Here is a 17,711-nt window from a genome sequence, read left to right on the forward strand (position 1 = left end):
CTTCGTCCAAAAATATTATTACACAAGAAGTACTCATAGCCAAGATCCTATGTTTGAAGTGAATGTACTTTACATAGGGTCTTATCGTTTAAATTTAAAAAAAATAGCGATATATAAATGTTCGGGTAAAGAGTAGTTGATTAATGATTCTTACCCTCATGCACTCAAACTTCTAGATTTTGGATTTATTTGCAATAACTGATTGCCGAACGTTTTTTATTGACAAAACCAGGGAAATTAAATTTCTTATCCAACTTGATACAGTGTCAAATATTGGATAACTCAAAGGTCAAAATCAAAATTCAAATACATTTTGTCAATAAAGAAATGTACACTTGCTTATTCCCAGTCAAAAATATATCACCAGTTCGAAAATAAACACCTGTCCAGAAAAAAAAGCGCGAGAGAAACTCAAGAGGAATTTATTGTCGTCATATTTTACAATTATAAAATAATTATTTAAACAGACAATCAAAATAAACCTCATTATCCTAAACGACGTGAGTGGGAGGCTTCCCACACTCTTTAAAAATAACAAATCCAAAATTATCCCAGATATGTCTATATTTTGTTCTATCCCAAATATGGCTGACATTGTTTCCAAGGTTCTGTCTTTCAATAGGTAATTAAAAGATCAAGATAATAAAATACTTCGAGACAACATAACTGTTACAAGATTCTTCGTTTTCCTAATAAAGAAAGTAATAAAAAACAAATTTATAAACTCTTGACCGACGATAAAAAGCGGTCAGAATTTTAAAGTAATCGCTGCAAAACTGGTCGAAGAGGAAGACAAACCCATTTAAAGACACAAAAAACTGTGATCTTTTTGGATACACGATCATTTCCGAACTGGTTTACGTTTGAAATTTGCAGCGACCGTTACTAAATGCTCTTGTAAGTTTGTTATTTCATTGTTTTGATTCTTTACAATAAGTTCGATCCAAAATTTATTCTAGCATCAATAAAAAAACACCTTTCTAAAATTAAGGTCTTCAGTACTTTGATATAAATATGACAGAGGTTTTAAAATGATGAAAACCCCTATAAAATACAAGTTACTTAAAATTATCACGATAAGTTTAAACTCATTTGACTTACCTTCCTTTTAGATAATTTATTTACAAATTTGACGTATACATATATATTGTACCTACTTCCCTATCTGTTTCTAAATGAAAAGTCCAAATCTGTCAGACATTTTTTTAACTCGACGATACACTGTCAGCGTTTAACGGCCTTAAAAGCGTCTATCTAATTAGATGAGGTCAGCTGAATGCAAAATGTCACGTTCCGGTATTCAACCCAGAGACCTTTACACCGTGACACGTCATAATGAAGATAGATATTGAGGCAGGAATTAATATTATGTTAGTATATTAAATTGAGAACATAATTTGAAAAAAAATACCGTAGAATCAATCGGCTTAGTAAAACATTTTATCATCACTGTTTATATTCATATAATTGATGTATAGATGTGAATGATCGTGAAATGATGATAGATATTTATTATGCATATTGTATATATATGCATATAATAAATGCAAAGAATTAAAGAGTCAATTTAATAAAGTTCTTTGTCAAGTGCATCTTCAAACGGCGGACGGTTTGGAAAATCTCCGCAGAAATAATTTTTAAGATAAAAGAACAATGAACGAACTTCCCAACGATAAAAAAATTAATATTACCCATTTAAAATTATTGTTTTCCCAACGCATCTGTTATAGAAGTTAAGACGTAGATACTGTCATTATAAGTTTTAGCATACATTTCAGCATGCATTGAATGAATTGAAGATCTTTTTTTCTGGATCATCCATAATATGGCCAGCTCGAACAAAAATCAGTTGATTATAAGACGTTAAACATTATTTACGGACGCAAAATGAGACAGAAATAAGCACAAAATGTTTATGATTTATATTCTCCGGTTACTTGGGGCAAGTCACCCGCAAATTCGATTGCATCTGACATCACGTCGACTTAAAAGAGCATTTAAAATTTAATGCTTTGCTTCATTAAAAATCAAAATATACTTTATTTAGGTAGTCTCTTTTTCTATTCTTATATTTTTGCGAACGGACAGATAGGCAACCTGATAGTAATTGCACATCATCGTCTATCGAAATAGTCCCTTTAAGAAATATTATTTACATCATCAATGCTCCACCAATTTTGGGAGCTAAGATTCTATGCACCTTCACTCATCACACGAACCTGAACACAACAATACTGAGTTTTGCTGTTTGGCGGTAGAATTTATGATGAATTGGTGGTACTAACCTAGGCTGGCTTGCACAAGGCCCGCCCACGATTTTGTTTTCTTGTTTAGTAAAATAAAAATACCAGACATAGCCAAGAAGAACCAGTAAAACTCACTTACTTTTTTCTTAAACAAAATATAAGTTACACAGTCGACTGGTTTATCATACTTTGTGTGTAATTTTAGTAGCAACTCGATCGCATGACAGTTACGACATTTTCTAAGTATGAAGCAACTGTTGTCAACCTTACCTGTACAAGAGTACGGTTCTAGTGTTATAAGGACCAATATAAGTTACGTAGGAAAAGGGATGGTTTTCAAGAGACAAAATCCTTATAAAAAATAGACATATCTTTGATATTAGAGATGGCGAAGCTATGATGAGAAAAGATGATCGAGCGGATAAAGCACGTCTTAAATATAAAATCCAGAAAGCATCTAAGTCTTCCTGAGTTACTATTTATCTTGAGCTTCTTGTTAAAGAAGAGGTGGTTGAAAAATGCCTCCTTAACACGTGACTGCCTCCAAAAAGGAGATTTTTTTCATTAAAGACATATCACTAACTTTATAACTGTAATTTTGAATTTATAATGCCAATTATGTTTTTTTTTTAAGTTACACAGAAATAAGGCTTTGCTTTGGCTCCAAAGTGTTAATAGGAATGGAGGCTACTTTACCAATACACTAACAAAATCCACCATCGATGTTGCTCATTTACTTGTAATAAAGTATAACAAAATTCGTGTACTTAACAATAGAATATAAAAAAGCCATTAAACGTCCAAGAATAAAAAACTTCCCTTTTCGAGTGACCATTGAATCGTTAACATTATGTAATTACGAACACAACAATGGGACCTATGATGGCAACCTTGAGAAGTTCAACAATAAGAAACTGTGACAACGGGTAACTTTGTGAAAAAATGTACCTGTATGTTAAATATCATCTATACATATAATAAGATTGGAGAGTCTGTTTGTAATATTAAAATAGCTCTTTTTTACTCAATGTATTTGTATGTATACACGGTACATATTTGGTATATATTGTATAATTTTTTTTTAATTTTTGTCAGTCTGTCTCTCTGTCTGTTCCGGCTAATGTCTAGAACAACTGGAATAATGTTGACGGGACTTTCACTGGCAGATAACTGATATAATACCAAGCTTAGGAACTGCGAAGTTATATCCCAACGATATTCTTTATCACCAAAATACATGCAAATTAAAAACATTATCCAATTATTCTAGCTTTTATTTCAAATAAACTCTTACGACCAAGCTGGCCACGCTTTATTCACCGCCATTTGTAAGTAAATTGAGATTAATAATACAAATGTATTATCGTTAATCGTGTACACTGAGGTCAAGTAGAAATCGCTGTTTAAGATCTTGTAATCTAACAAATCTCGTTTCGTTTACAAGCTCTCTATAACCTCACTTAATTCACAAGGATCTAAAATAATTATTTACACTTGCACAAAAAATACTCTTGAGTTGGATAAAGTAACTGCCTGTAAATTACCCACTACAGGGCTAAGGCCTCCTCCTTCATTAACAAAAGGGTTTGGAACATATTCCACCACGCTGTTCCAATGCGAGTTGGTGGAATGCACACGTGGCAGAAGAAACACAAATTAAGCACATATATATAGTGGTGCTTGCCTGGGTTTAGAACCCGAAATCATCGATTAAGATGCACGCTTTCTAACCACTGGGCTTGAGTTGGATATTTTAAACTAATTTCAATGGTTTTTTTGTTTATATAGACTGTAAATAATGTTTTTATAATTTAATAATAAATGTTACAAACAAAATAAAAATAGATATTTACGTTTATAATTTCCATAGAAATTAATACATATGTGTAATATTTTACACGGAAATAGTAAATAAGAACGTCGTACAACACGTATTTTCGTATAATTCTAAATTACTAATCTTTACCTGATTGATTTAATTAGGCCCTGGATTCAAGTCCGGCGTCGGACCAGTAAAAGTACTGTAGAGTATATCTGTTAAGATATTCTGTCAAGTTTCGAAGTTGGTAGCGTCAACATAAGCAAGCTTCAAAAAACGCAGAAGCTGTACTTCCGAACTGCTGTACTGCGCCTAAACTCCATTCTGGCGTATCAGATTCCTATCCCATCGGATTATGAGCATTATTTTATCGAATTAGGTCAGATCAGGTACACAATATCATTATTATCGCATAGTAAATATTTAATCAAAAAACGTACTAATTTATAGTGTTAAGATAAGAAACAGTTTAAATAATACTATTACACGAGCAAAAAAATAAAAATACCTAAAACGCCGTAGTTGTATAACACGAATAAACAAATCCATCAATAGCATTTATACGCGGTTATGTTTGCTCACGCATTGATATTTTTTGCTCAGCAGATAAGAATATTGACATAATGATAAAAATATCATTGATTTATTAACGAAATTTTTACGCAAGGTGTGTCAATGTGATAAATGCATTAGTTTTATGCAATACATTTTTTTTTAATAAATTATCTGTACTATTTGTAATTGAAGTAGACTGTAAAATATATTGTTATATATTATGTGGTATGTGTATATGTTACGTAATCGATACTAATATTATAAATGCGAAAGTAAGTCTGTATCTCTGACTGTTAATCTAAGTTAAGGACTAGGCTACTTTTTTATAACAAACACTCAGGCAAAAATTAATTTATATCTTTGCACTACTTTTACCTTCATGCCTAACCTCACAACACCCGAGGTTGCTTGCAGGAGATCGCTATTAATGATAAGGCTGCCTTCGCGTGTATATTTATTTACTATTTTCTGCAAAACTTATTATTTATGCAATTGGGTGCAATAAAGTTTTATATATATTTATAATTAGATTTTTTATTATGTTTAATAAAACAATTATAGTTGTAATTAACATACATATTTTTTTATTGCTACTAATTCTGTAGTTGATTTTTATTTTCAACTTCCGTTTGTGTTTATTATTCTAGTTGTATACCTTTTTTTGTCATTTCTAGGTGGACTGGCAAATAGGCCACATGATGGTATGTGGTCAACGCCAATAGATGATGACGCTGTGAAATGTGTTAAACATTCCATTTAGAGAGGCAATGCGTCTCCAGCATTAGGAAATAGGATTATATGTCCCTTGTGCCAGAATGTAACTATTACCACAATGACTAGCTCACTCACCCTTCAAATAGAAACACAATAATACTGAGAGGAAAATGTTATGGTAGGTATATAATATTTAAAATCAATTAAAGATGACTTTAAAAATTTAGCGAGCTCTAACTAGTGTTCTACTTTTATTTGTGTATTTAGATCGAGAAGTTAGACTTATCTTCAACACAAAGCGAGATTTATTACGAAAAGATTGAATTTTATAATCTCTTTCTCGTAAAAAACGAATTTAGAAATAAGAACTATTTTCTGACACGCTGCCCCGGTTACGAATCCGATCATCCAACATTTTATCGTCGTATAAACACCGCCATTAGCAAAATAAACACACGTACACACGGATCGTAACGCATTCCTTCTCCAACTATAAATAATTTATAAACACTGATCTTACAACTCTGGATATGGAACGGTAGTTGAGGTACAGGTTATAGACCATGGGTATGTGGAACTCCCGGGTGCCCTGGACGCCGAGTGCGCCCCGGTACAAAACCGGCCAGTACAGTACAGTACAGTACAGTCCCGGTACAGTACCGGTCTCTATGCGGGCCTCTAACACCTAGGGGGGATTCCTGGGGAGGTTATAGGGGATCGGAGTTACCCAACTGGGGCATGTCTTGATCCAATGTGCACAGGGTGAAAATAAACCGAACGCGTCGTACATGACTTTGAAGTTCGAAACATCGGAGCCATAGGAGGTCTCTTTAAAATCTTTGGGAGATTGCCAGAACACTGCTCGCATCCGTGCGCTTGTGCTCAAGACAGAGCTAACTCTACTAATAAATTGTCACTGTAGTAGTCGAATCGAAACATAAACTGCCCTTTAGCTGTTTATCTATTCTACAATGGATGATGGAACGATGGATCAGATTGATAGTGGGAAATTATCGTAACTGTTATAAATAAGTAGAATTGGCTCTTAGTTCTTAGTAATTCTTACGCTTTACATCTTGTACTTTAGGTTTAATTAGCTTATGAGCAGGTGAGTCATCTGCTATTAATATTTATAAAAAATATTAACAGAACCACAGGAACAACCGATGCATTTTCCGTTATTTAAGATATTATTTACCACCCTCTTGAATAACCCCATAAAAAATAAAAATGGACAGGGTAGGTGAATATTAGATAAATATTTGGCCAAAAAACATGGATTAACAAAAAGGGACGTCTTTTTTTCTAATCATTGAGGTATGTGATTGATTCTTGATAGAAATGCATCTGAACAACAAAAGAATATTGTATTGTGTTTAAAGAGCAGTTGAATTTCTGAATAGGATGACCTAAAATGTTAAGACTTTGAGTTGGATCATTTACATAAAGAATTATTGAAAAAATAACTTAGATCTATGATTACGATCCATAATACCTCTCTGACTGGACAAATATTTTTATTTAAGTATGAAGAAGCCAAACTGAATCATCAACTTTTATTAAGCAAGCAATTGATTCTACTGTAATTACCATATTGGAATTACCGTACATCATACACCCAATTGGATTTATTTTGAATTGATAACAATACATTTGGACACAAAAGCTTATCGATGACATCAGGGAAACTATTATGGTCTATGATCCATAATGAAGTGATGTCATTGGGTCCATTCTAGTTAAAAGGTTGAGGCTAGAGGCAAGGTCCAAAATGCAAGGTCCTTTCAAATATAAATCGTAATATGCATAATAAGGCAATGATCTTAATTCATTATCTGTTTAATCAATAATTAGATTTTTATGCAACTTTAGTAATAAGCCCGTACAAATTATTTTAAAATCAAAATTGCCAATTAATTATGTGTAGTTTATATTTTAGCTATTTTTCATGTATTTTCTAACTATATTTTCTTTAATTTAACATTTAGATGGAGGGAAAATGTAAACAAAAATGTTTGGGAAGATCTTTGCTAAAGACAGTAAAATATAAAGTTGTTTTTAATTAATTCATTATATTCTAAATTACAAAGTAAAAAAAGAGATTGTATAATTCTCTTTTTAACAAAAAACTATTGTATAATATCTTGTTCTAACACATATTCAGACAGTTTTTATGTTAAAAATAATCAAACATAAATTATTATGCACTAGCAACCAGTTTGTAATGGCTTTGGTCATTAATGGGAATAACTTTAAATACTACGAGCTAAGTTACACCAGGTTAAAATTTCTAATATCATTTTTCATATAACAAAAACTTTGTTTAAGAAAATATTTTTTTTAAAAGTGCAATTTTTTATTAGATATATTTTTTAAGAAAAGGTATATATGAGTTCAAATATTCAGAGAACATTCTTATCGGATTGTTGGTACTATAGCTACAATTATTTACAGTTATACGTCGCGAACTCAGTCATGGCTTACGTTGTGGCCCAGTAGTACATACTATAACAAAAAGTGGGACAACGCCGCGCCCAGCCCTAACCATCGCCCGTTCAACGTATTTCCGAGAAATTCCAATACGAAAAAAAATCAAGACATCCAATTACACACAACAATCTATGCATTGAAAAAAACTAAACAGTTTACTATTAGAAGCACAAAATACATACTAACAAATGCCGGACCAAGGATAATAACTTGTTTTTAAATCGCCGCTATTATTTAAAAATTGAATGAGTACTGACCTGTAATTTAACAAGATCCCATTAAAGGGCAATTCAGAATACGCGAAGATGTCCAAGTTTTCACTGTGCCGTATTTCAGCACGTAAACATGAGTTGTAGACGTTGTAGTTCACAATTAAAGGAAGAACTGGTATTATCACTTACACCACGAATCCACCTTTAGAACTCACAAGCACAAACACTGTTTAGTAACGTATATCAGTTTATAAGATAAAAGTTTTAAGCGACTTTTCACCGAGATTATTATTTTCATTCATCGCAAGGTGAAATCATTCGAGACGAGTGGCAGTTACGTTGCCCAACCGAAGAAACTACGATTTTACGGGGCGCGGGCGCGGGAAGAAGGGTGGCTCGCGTCATCCGCCATATTGAAAGATTACGTCACCGCTTAACAATGCCAATTGCCAATTAAAAAATATTCAAACCGCGAAAAAAATATTTAAACCAAAAACCGTTAATCTAATAAAAAATTAATTGCAAAAAAATGTGGGATTACAAAACTAACCGAAACTGTAATTATTGACAAATTTTAAAAAATAATAAAGACTCAAAATTCCCTCATTTTATAAATAATTCTTACGTCTACGTAATCAAAAGTATACTATCGCTAGTAACTGTACTCCAAGTATTTAACACTATTATTATCCTAATATGATATCTGATATAATATACAATAGTTAAATGTGTAAAAATTTAAGAATTCAAGTCATGAAATTTTATTTCGGTTAACTTTAGTCCCTAACATGCGTACTTAATTAATAAAATACTTAAGAAACAAAGTCACTTTTTATATAATCCGACTTTGTAAATATTAATAAAAATTCATAATATTATTCTTGTCATAGGTATTTTTATTTTTATCCTTGCAACTCTCTAGGTTTGTGATAAGTGAGAAAGACTAGAAAAAAAACAGTATTGTCAATTTTTCTATGAATGTTGTTTAGTTGATAAATCGTGACTCAATTAATTTAACTGATATTACAATCGCTTTAATTTAGAACTATATTAATAATTAAATAAGATTTAACATTTGTGTCTGTTCCTAGGCATTATGCAAGGTAATTACATTACTTGAGTAGTAATATCGTTTTCGGTTTGGATAATCCTTTGTTTTTATTAATTAATTTTTATTTTTCTATTGATAAACAGACACAAGGCCTGAACTGTACGAAGAAGTGAAGCTGTATAGAAATGCAAGAGAACGAGAAAAGTAAGCAGTTTATTCTGAAATAATATTTATCATAGATATAGTTCGCAAGGTGTGTTTGTGTTATTTATTTAATGTTTTATAACACATAATTGTAAGTATAAGCCAAAACACACAATAGGCAGTGTAGACTACTTTACTACTGCTAGTTCAAACTCTAACAAACACAACTACTTTTTAAATGTATAATTTGTATTTATGATTAATTTCGTACTCGGCAGTCAAGAAAATTACCGCTAGGAAACCTCTATGTCTCATAAGAGAATTTGCTGTAATTGTGTCCACCAATCCTCCATTGAGCCACTTGGTGCTCTCAATAGCCCAACCCTAGCAATAGAATAACTCCAGGGTTACAATTTACTTTACTAAGTGTAACTTATTTATCCAGGCATGATAATATGGCAGAGTTATATGCAGTGGTGAGCACACTTCAACACCTCGAAAAAGCATACATGAGGGACTGTGTTCGTGCCCAAGAATATACTGCAGCATGTAGCCGATTACTTGTGCAGTACAGAGTCGCCTTTAAGCAGGTTCAGGGTGATGAATTCCCAACAATTGAGTCATTTGTCACTAAATTTAGGGTAAGTTGGAAGAAAGTCTGTTTTTCTATTCTCTTATTTGTCATTAATTATATCCTCTTAACAAATGTAGGAGTCATGATATTTCTAATGTTGTTAGTAATTTTTTAAGATAGATTTAAAATAATAAATAAATGATATTTAATATTTTTATAATAATTTAATAAATCTACTGAAAAAAGTTTTACCAATTAATATCAGGGTTTTCTCCTATATTGTTGATTGTCATTAATTTTATATTTAATAAGTAATGTTCTGCTAATCAGAAATTTTTTGTAATCATATATTTAATACTCATATTTGAACATTACAGCTTGATTGCCCCGCAGCTTTGGAGAGGATACGCGAAAACAAACCAAACTTAATCAAAGATGACAAGGGCAACACCAACAAGTACATTGCTGAAATTGTCTCTGTAAGTTCATTAATAATCCAAGGCTTAACAGCAACAAAATCTAAATAAACTTTATTCAAGTAGGCTTTTACAAGCACTTTTGAATCGTCAATTAACAAGTGAAGCTACCACCGGTTCGGAAAGTAGATTCTACCCAGAAGAACCGGCAAGAAACTCAGTAGTTACTCTTTTTCAACATTTAAAAAATACAAAGTCATGTTAGTTAATAAAATTATTTAAATTAACATATCCTGCGTGGAAGTCAACGGGTATTAATTCCAAGCTTTTTTATTATCTACAAAATCTTGTATCGAATAATATGCCTTTTTTACCAATGTATTTTTTATAAACAATTTGAATTTACGAAGAGGCAAAGTTAAAAATGACTGCGGAATAATAAAAAGAAACGGAAACCTTGCCCCATGAAAGATTTATTGACTGGTACAATATGAACAGATATTGCAATCCAATTGGTGAGCTAGTGTTGTAACAAGCAGTATTGGTATAGAATCCTCATCGTTAGTGGAAACTGTTTTATATTGCATACAAAATCAGAGCAATGAATTTAAATCTTTTATCCGTGCATGTATCAAAGTTGTCTACGTACATAGTTTTAAAAGTGTTCTCCGTTGTGTTCTATTTGTATAAGTGAGTTAAATGGTTAGTGTAAAGGTATTATTGGTATGTTAAAGCTAACAGAACTAATGAATTGTAAGGAAGTTAAAGATGAAAATCTGTCCAAAATTATTTCTCAATTTTTTCGGTATATTATGTAAGAACGATTAACAAAACGAAAGCTAATAAAAAAGAAATATTATAGGTACTTTGCATTAATATAATTACTTATTTATTCAGGTAGTAGTTTTAACTAAACCTCAGTCAGTCAATAGTCAGTCTGCCTAGTATAGTCATAGACTATTGTTGTCTCCACTCCTTATGCAACCCTTAAATTTATATAGAAGGATAAAACGGATTATTATTATTAATTCCTTATAATAATGCTTACTAGTCTATTTAAAACAAAATAGTGATTACTTTTAATTAACTAACTTAATTACGACTTTGATAATGGCTACTTGTTAAGCTGCAGATCCAAAAAAAGTATTGAGTTATAATATGACAGCCTGAAGTTGTGGTGTATTCGAAATGTCATGTCAGATTAACATTTCTTGTGATTATTAAAGCAATTGTGTGGGACCATGCTTGTGAGCTGAGGTGGCCCAGTGGTTAGAACGCGTGCATCTTAACCGATGATTGCGGGTTCAATCCCAGGCAAGCACCACTATATATATATATATATATATATATATATATATATATATATGTGCTTAATTTGTGTTTAGAATTCATCTCATGCTCGGTGGTGAAGGAAAAACATGCATGTGTCTAATTTCATTACATATTTGTTGCATAATATATGAACACAAAAAGAAAGATAAAACACTAAAGAGTTTTGAGTTGGCCAATTACAAGATTTAAAAAAAATAAACAAATTACTAAAACGTCAAAAGGTTGGAAAGCATTCAAAAACGTTTCTTATGGCATCTCTGCTTTAAATTCGGCTTAGCAAAAAAACTCCCTAATTACAAAGATCGAATAGCCTTTTTCAAAATGAACACCCTTGCCGATCGAAGACGCTTTCTGGACAACATGTTTATCTATAAACTAATTAATGGCACTTTGGATTGTCCAGACTTATTATCGCGGATACATATTTCTGCACCTTCCAAGTCATTACGCACTAGCAAACGCACGATTTTTTCAGAGCATATGTCCAAATCTAATTTGGGTCATTACTCCCCTCTCAATAGAATTATGAGAGCCTATAACTCAATAAGCGGAGACAAAGATTTAGATATTTTCGGTAATATAAAAAAATTTAAAAATAAAATATTAATTGTAAATACTCAAAATTGTTTAGTTTAGATAGTTTACTTATGTTATCTTTATTTTAATTTATTGTTGTTATGTAAATAGTCTTTAATTAGCTTTTTTTACCTTCTATTTGTTGTCGCTTAACTTTAATTTTGTGCATGCTGTTATCACCTATAAGTAAGATACCACTAGTCTTATTTTTTATTCATGTATTTGGAATTTTTTTAGTGTGTATTTTGTTGGTGATCTAATAAATAAATAAAATCACCAAATAAAGAATAAAATAAAGTCATCAATAAAAAGGTGTTAAATATCGCTCAGGAGGAAGATGTCAGGAGTATTTATTTATTTATTTATTAATTTATTTTTTGGGAAACAAACAATTATAATTACACTTAATAGTAAAAAAACAAATATAAGAAAAACATAAATCAATCAAGTTTCCACTTAAAATTAAAATAAATTAAATTATTCCACATTAAATTTGTGTATAATTGAAATATACTGTTTTGTTTTTTAAGCTGTACATCACACTCATGGACAAGTTGCGTCTGGAGTTGCGCGCCATGGACATGATACAGCCTGAGTTGCGTGATCTCAAAGACACCATGGATCGTCTCGCCATGCTGCCCGAAGACTTCGAAGGAAAACTCAAGGTCAAATTATTATAACGTATATTGTAGTTTCAGTTATGTACAATTTATTTATTTAAGATCTATCTAGGAGATAAATAAGAAAATGCCTCATTAATAGCATTCCTTGTAGTTCAAACTGAATTGTAAAAATGATGGACTTGCGAAAAATTTTATAGACATTTACCAACAACAACAACAGCCTGTAAATTCCCACTGCTGGGCTAAAGGCCTCCTCTCCCTTTGAGGAGAAGGTTTTTGGAACATATTCCACCACGCTGTTCAAATGCGGGTTGGTGGAATACACATGTGGCAGAATTTCTAAGAAATTTGTCACATGCAGGTTTCCTCGCGATGTTTTCCTTCACCGCTGAGCACGAGATGAATTATAAAGACAAATTAAGCACATGAATCAGCGGTGCTTGCCTGGGTTTGAACCCGCAATCATCGGTTAAGATGCACGCGTTCTAACCACTGGGCCATCTCGACTCATATAGACATTTATTATACTTTATTTAATTATAAACCATACAACTCATAATACTTTTATTATTTAATGTTGTCTTAAATTTTCGCGATTATTACACATTTAAATAAAACTAGTTATTACGGATTTGAATCGCGTATATTAATTATTTTTGACATCCCTTAGAATATAATAATTAATATACTAGTTTTACTTTTATTATTGTAATAAAAAGTATTGACTTCATGTTGAATATATAAAAAACTTCTCTGCAGCACATAAGTCTGGGGTCGACAATCTAAAATTGAAACGCAACATTGTTCAGCTTTAATATAAAAAAATATAATACGATAATATTCGAAAAAATCATGTAAAATTAAATTGTATTATGTTACAGGTACAAGAATGGCTTGACAAGCTGTCAGAAATGTCTGCCTCCGATGAGCTTTCGGAGAGTCAAGTTCGGCAACTTGTGTTCGACTTGGAAACATCATACGGATCCTTTAACAAATTCCTTCACAAGGATTAAACAGGTATTTGAAATGACTTATAATTTAATTTAGTTTGGCCAATTTCAGCACATACAGTATACACATACATACATTAAAATCAAAATATGTATTTCTTCAAGCAGTCTCATAGAAGCACTTCTTAATTTGTATTAGTGTTGAATTAAATATAAAGCTAACACCGGTTTGGCAAGAAACTCGGTAGCCACAGTCTTCCACCATTTTAATTACAGATTATATCAATAAAGTAAATGAGAATTAAATAGTTATACTAACTGCCTAGAAATCAGACCACGCTTTTTGTTTAATAGAATTTTGTAATTGAGTAATATTTAAGAATGTTTTTTTGACAAGAGCTTAAATTGTTCAATAGAGCATTTTTTTCGATTTTTTCTATAATAATATTTACATAATATTGTTGTAAGTATATTGCGAAGCAACTGTAAGTATACTCTCTGAATTAAAAACATTCCGAAGAGAGTTGTACTATAGTTTGTTCGCGTTAAGAATGCAGTGAGTTGTCATTGCTTACCGGCTTTACTCCGCCCCCTGACCAATCAAATCTTTTTTAACAGCAGGGTGAAGGTGTATGCATATTTGTGTTAAAATTCCAACAAATTATATTTGTTTTAAAGACTAAGTATAATGAATTTAAAAAATACACATTAAAATAAAAAATCGAATCGGGGTATTTATCAACAAAATTCTTAACACTATATACAATCGTTTTTGAATCTTGCCATCGCGATGTAGAAATTTACATATTTTGACATAACGTCATCTAGTAGCTATAGGTTACATTAATTATTACGTGTACAGCTTGAATAAATTAAATATAAATATATAAATAAACAAAATTTAAATTATAATAATAAAAATATCAGTTAATAATTAATTAAATGTGAACTTGACTTTGTAATTTGAAAAGATTTGTTTGGTCAAAGGCCGCCCCCTTCAGTCAGGCCAGTAAACAATGAAAACTCACTGCATTCTTAACGCGAACAGACTATAGTATCATTTTGACGACCTCCGTGATCGAGTGGTGTGTACACCGGTTATCATGGGTACGCTACTCCGAGGTCCCGGGTTCGATTCCCGGCCGAGTCGATGTGGATTATCATTAGTTTTCTATGTTGTCTTGGGTCTGGGTTTTTGTGATACCTTCGTTACTTCTGATTTTCCACAACACAAGTGCTTTAGCTACTTACATTGGGATCAGAGTAATGTATGTGATGTCTCATCATACAACAATAGTTGTATGACACTAGTACAACTAATCTAATAAGATTATTAGACCATTGTTCTTGAAAATATTAATAACATAATTAATATGTGCCTCCGTTAAAGTACTTCTTTTTTCTATATAAAAAGGTGCATTAGGTACATAATTAAAATATCCTGTCTCAGCTACTGATTTTCTTTTTTCAGGTATATGTTAAGCATTTTCGCGCCACGGAAACCATCTTGTTTTCTGTAATTATTATTATATAGGTACTCTCATCTCATATAACATTTTATAAGATGTAATATAAATAAGATTTAATAATGTTAAAATATAATTATTACCAATAAATCTTGAAAAGTACCTATATTACTTTTTTTTAATAATTCCTTGTAAAATTACAAAATTTTAGTCGTTTTTGTTTTTTTATATATTTGCTTACAACTATTGACGCGAAAATCAAATAGTCGCCTTCGAGTTAAAAGTACTTGGATCACAAAATATCAATTATCAATTTAATTTTTTTTTGTTTTATTTTCGTCGCTGGCGGTCCGCACAGATTATAGACGCCTTTGAACAAAGGACCTTGGCTTAATGCTCATGACTATTACCTGTAATTAAAAATCTTAAGGGTTTATTTATTTATTTGGGAAACAAACAATTACAATTACACCTAATAGTAAAAAACAAATATAAGAAAAACATAAATCAATCAAGTTTCCACTTAAAATTAATACAAACAAATGACATATTACATTAAAAATAAAAACAAAAACAGAAAGCACAAAATGCAAGTGAAACTGCTATAGTTTAATGATGTGACGTAAACTAAGTTTAAAGTCGCTAATTTTTGAGTTAAATATATCTAATTCTTTACAATGTTTGTTATAATGTATTCCATGCACGTAACAAGTTATTATTGCTTTTATCCCCAAACTACACTTCGCAAAAATCATATGCGATTTTACCTTATAAGAATTAACTTAAAAACATAAACAAAGGTCAAAGGATTCATTTATTAATCTGTAGTCATAGATATAGACATACAAATTTAATTAAATTATAACAATTTCTCTTTTTTAATATTATATTTTAGTTCGAGAAGAGATAGGTACGTTAAAAAAATGAAAAGCTCGGTTATTTATAGTGAATTTAATAATAACATGAAGATAAGTTGTCAGCCAAAAAAAAAAAACCCGCTGAGTTTCTTTCGCCGGTTTTTCTCAGGTCAGGGTATTTTCTTTTCCGACCTGGTGGTAGTGTTTCAATTGACCATCAATAAGAAAGTGTAATGCTTCTATATTGAATAAAGTTATTTGAGTTTGAGTCTCCTCTCAAATTATTAATGACGTCACCATACCGTACACTCAATGTTTATAACATCAAAATCAATGTTGCTTATCACTTTTTGACATTGCAGTACTTGTTCTACGTTGAGTTTTGAGTATTATCGGATTAAATTAAACGCGTAACTGCAATGTACAACACGTGTTCACCACACAACAACTAACGTATAATTCACTTGCACGCAATTTGGACTCGAATTAACATTTTCAATTATTGACTTAACATAAAATATCTTATGAGAGTGACAAGGAATTATAAAAATTAAGGATAAGTAAGGTGATAATTTTTTGTTAATATATTTTAGCAAACCCTTGATTTGGGAAAGTGCGTTTTTGGCCTTAAAGGCCAAAAACGCACTTTCCCAAATCGTATCGGTTCGGAAAAATCGCTGGCGAAAGCTGGTTACACAGAGAGGTTGTGCGAAGTAGAAAATGAAAATTTACACGAAATCACACCCACAAATTAGGAAAGCGAGAGTAAAGATGTTACAAAAATTATATCCACGAAATCTCGTTTTTATAGATATTATATTACCAAATATAATTTCTATGAGGACCACGTCATTTTTAATTTAATTAATAAGGTTTTGTGTAAGACGAAAATATTATTGGTTTGTTTTTTAATGAATAATATTCGTTATGAAGCATTTACATAGAGTAAGAGATATCGTAATAATTTTACTTGCGTTACTTTACTTAAAAGAGGTAATTACATTTTTTTTGTATGTACATGATTACAATCTAATAATAAAGTCTTATTTATTACCAATTAATTATCTTCTAAATAATATTGTCAATTCAATTATTTTATTAGCGTAAAATAAGCCGAGATGGCCAATTGGTTAGGACGCGTACATCTTAACCGATGATTGCGGGTTCAATCCTATCCTAGGCAAGCACCACTGATTGTTCATTTGCTTAATTTGGGCTTATAATTCATCTCGAGCTTGACGATGAAGGAAAACATCGTGAGGAAACCTGCATGTGTCAAATTTCATAGAAATTCTGCCTCATGTGTGTTGATGTATTCCAACCTTCCCCTCAAAGGGAGAGGAGGCCCTAGCCCAGCAGTGGGAAATTAACAGGCTATCGGTTTTGTTATTAAAGCAATAATTATATTATTACTTTTTTATATTCAGTGCACGAGAAATATTTTCCAAAATATAGACGAAAAATATTATATAGTCTCAGAGGCGTACAGAGTAGCCAAAGCCCTCTTCATCCAAGGTCGTACAAATTATGACAGTTTAAAAAACACGTCCCTACACGTGATGGATACATTTTTAGACCTAGTGCACATTATGAACAACGAAATGGCCAAAGAGTTACGAGGGGCCGTTATCAAGTTTTATAAAATTAAATATTTCCATGACTTCACCAATTATGTGATAAGCTTGG

General features: G+C 31.4%; 2 protein-coding genes across 2 annotated transcripts in view; one reads left to right on the forward strand and one right to left on the reverse strand.

The window, feature by feature from the left end:
- LOC124539959 (protein 4.1 homolog) overlaps positions 1–8,417 on the reverse strand; it is an 89,818-nt gene extending 81,401 nt beyond the window's left edge. Inside the window, exon 1 of the mRNA XM_047117333.1 lies at positions 8,082–8,417. The gene's annotated coding sequence lies outside the window, so the exon portion shown is untranslated. The remainder of the gene's footprint in view (positions 1–8,081) is intronic.
- Positions 8,418–8,941: 524 nt separating this feature from the next.
- Positions 8,942–15,327, forward strand: LOC124540296 (vacuolar protein sorting-associated protein 28 homolog). The gene is made up of 7 exons (XM_047117773.1): positions 8,942–9,139; positions 9,231–9,291; positions 9,677–9,872; positions 10,183–10,284; positions 12,660–12,794; positions 13,634–13,769; positions 15,174–15,327. Exons 1-6 carry the CDS (start codon positions 9,133–9,135, stop codon positions 13,763–13,765), a joined length of 633 nt encoding a protein of 210 aa, XP_046973729.1. The 5' UTR covers positions 8,942–9,132; the 3' UTR covers positions 13,766–13,769; positions 15,174–15,327.
- The last annotated feature ends 2,384 nt before the right edge of the window (positions 15,328–17,711 follow it).

The sequence above is a fragment of the Vanessa cardui genome, chromosome 24, assembly GCF_905220365.1.
Source record: "Vanessa cardui chromosome 24, ilVanCard2.1, whole genome shotgun sequence".
Taxonomy (NCBI): Eukaryota; Metazoa; Arthropoda; class Insecta; order Lepidoptera; family Nymphalidae; genus Vanessa; species Vanessa cardui.

Bases quoted from the DNA above. Each gene is read 5' to 3' on its own strand.
- LOC124540296 (XM_047117773.1), top strand. The intron at 10,285-12,659 runs GTAAGTTCATTA...TTGTTTTTTAAG, and splicing joins ACATTGCTGAAATTGTCTCT to CTGTACATCACACTCATGGA. The intron at 12,795-13,633 runs GTCAAATTATTA...ATTATGTTACAG, and splicing joins ACTTCGAAGGAAAACTCAAG to GTACAAGAATGGCTTGACAA.